This window comes from Nansenia antarctica (assembly GCF_963989245.1).
Source record: "Nansenia antarctica genome assembly, chromosome: 8".
Lineage (NCBI taxonomy): Eukaryota > Metazoa > Chordata > Actinopteri > Argentiniformes > Microstomatidae > Nansenia > Nansenia antarctica.
In genome coordinates this window covers 24,083,990-24,086,489 of record NC_137678.1, presented here as the reverse complement: position 1 = coordinate 24,086,489, position 2,500 = coordinate 24,083,990, and the positions used below count along the sequence as shown (strand labels likewise).

General features: G+C 44.2%; 1 protein-coding gene across 1 annotated transcript in view; it reads right to left on the bottom strand.

Annotated features, from left to right (window-relative positions):
- The window catches only part of xpot (exportin, tRNA (nuclear export receptor for tRNAs)), a 29,050-nt gene that overhangs the window by 11,353 nt on the left and 15,197 nt on the right, over nucleotides 1-2,500 (bottom strand). The window contains exon 13 of the mRNA XM_080537491.1: nucleotides 2,377-2,500. This exon is cut by the window's right edge and continues 21 nt beyond it. Within this exon, the coding sequence (XP_080393617.1) occupies nucleotides 2,377-2,500 (124 nt within the window). The remainder of the gene's footprint in view (nucleotides 1-2,376) is intronic.

Genomic DNA, 2,500 nt, shown 5'->3' with positions numbered 1-2,500 from the left:
ACACAACAATACTCAGGACACACAATACATACAGTACCAATATGAGTGAATAAATATACGGTACAACTTACTCCGCTTTTCCACTACAGGGCCGACCCGGGTCTTCTTTGGCGCTTTTCCATTGACCGGCCCGGGTCGGCACGGCACGGTAAAATAGTTCTTGTTCGGGATGGGTAGCGAAAGGTACCTTTTTGCCAGGCTGCGTGTGACGTGTGACGCTACACACCGTTGATTGGTCAATGGAAATCGTCATCCCATGTTCATAGATTTCTTCGCTAACCGCCATCTTTAAATACCACAACAGATTTCGCTCTCGGAAAATGTCACTTACTGTTTCTGTAATAACTTATTAATAAAGATTAGAAAAATTATGATAACCATCGTATTATCTTAGTTTAATGTAATTTCAATGCATCATAGAACTTTTATTTACAACAAGCATAACAAAAAAAATCGCTATTATGGCGATGTCCTGTGCCTATGCTGTTCCTCAGTCCAGCGGCAGTCAAATGCCGGTAGATTCGCGTCTTGCTCCCTTTAACACATGTCGGCGTTTCCCTGGTTGCGAGATCTAAACTATTAGAACTGAAAGCGGCAGGTAACAGGCACGTGACATCCATATGCTGTATATATGTGTGGTGGCCTGGGAAAACCCTTCACATGGTGGCATTTTGACATTTTCATTTTTTTATATTTCCATAAATTAGAAGTTCTCAGCTATTCATAACTGGTTGAATGACTGAGATAGCCCTTTATTTTAAAAAGTTATGAGCATTTTAATGTATCATGTCAAAAAAAGTGAAAAGTGAGAAATGCTGCCCCCGACCCCTTTCTCCTCTGGGTCGGGGGAGGAGCCTATGCAGATCGGCCGGTCTCGTTTGTCTGCTTGTGATGCAAAGCAAACTACCCACCACAAAAACATAAAAATAAGTACTTTCTCTTTTGTTTTCTTAAAATGTTTATTCACCATAATGTAGTATGGAGTTCAAAGTACTAGAATACCACATAATATCAAAATCACCAAAATCGCGATTTCCATCTATTTTTGCTCTTTGCCACAAACGAACGCCAGCGACATCCGACGGGTTTTCCCAGGCCACCACACATATAAATAAATATATTTGACTACCAGCAAGACACCGGAGCACTCGTATCTATAACAAACGTCCGCTTGATTGTATGAGCCCCGCGTCAGTCAGCCTTTCCGTAGAAATACATCGCTCCGTTATATATCTAACGTTACATGTTTTAAGGCTGATCTGTGCATGATAGTGCTGCATTATGTTGATCTATTTATATCGATCTATTCTTGCCAATTCCTTATTACCAGTGGAAAGGGGGAAGGCTAAAACACTTTGAATGGAATAGATAGGACTTTCCGTTCAATGGAGGAAGCATGATACTCGCGAGTTCATCTCGCTTTTCCCCCCGTTGATGTATTAAACAATCTAAGCAATCTAATCAGAGCAGTTGTTATTATGTCATATTATTGATGGATGTGCCATTTTTGATGGAGAGCAGTGAGCGGATGACTGGATGTGAGCATGTATTTGACTAATGCCGATAGATTCGCGTCTTGCTCCGAAACCGGAGCTGTCGGCAGCAGACAGGATTTTACAGCGTTCCTTCAAACTATCGTAATTCATATGAACTATATGCCCAATCTAAAAAATTCAAACAGTTTCTGAAAGCAGAGGAGCTGCACTTTTTTAGGCTTATTACGGTAGTTCACCAAAAAAAGCACAGTGCTCAACGTGTCAGGAGAAATAAAAATAGAATCGGGGCTTTAACACATGTCGGCATTTCCCTGGTTGCGAGATCTAAACTAGTCTACTAGAACTGAAAGCGGCAAGTAACAGGCACTTAACGTTACATGTTGTAAGGCTGATCTGTGCACGATAGTGCTGCATTTTGACATAATTCTTATCGCATTTCCCCCCGCTGATCTGTATAGCGGGGGAAATCTTATGACACGTAACTGTATAGTGGAAAACGTCTCGTACCCAGAACTGTTCCAAAGCGTGCCGAGGCGAGCCGCGCCGAGCCGTGCCGTGCCGGTCAATGGAAAAGCGCCATTAGTGCAAAAACATGTTAAGTGCAAGGTGCAATGATCAGGTGTTATTGAGGAGGGCTACGGCTTTGGGGAAGAAACTGTTCAAGTTTTGTGATGTTTTTGACCTGATGGACCTGTACTGTACCACTGTCCAGAAGGGAGTCATTCAAACAAGCTGTGAGATGGACGTGAGGGGTCAGCCACAATCTTGCGTACTCTGGATAGAGACCACTAGGTAGAGGGACTAGATAGAGACCCCTAGGTAGAAGGGACTGGGTGGAGTTTAAGGAGATTAATCGGGTCATGTGGGGGGGGTCTCTCACCGTCCTCATCATGTCCTGCAGGGCGCTGGTCTTGGCCGTGTCCCCGGTGAAGTGAGCCCCGTGGGAGGCGGGCAGGGCCTCCCCCAGCATGTACAGCAGCCGGATGGCCACCTCCACCTCCATG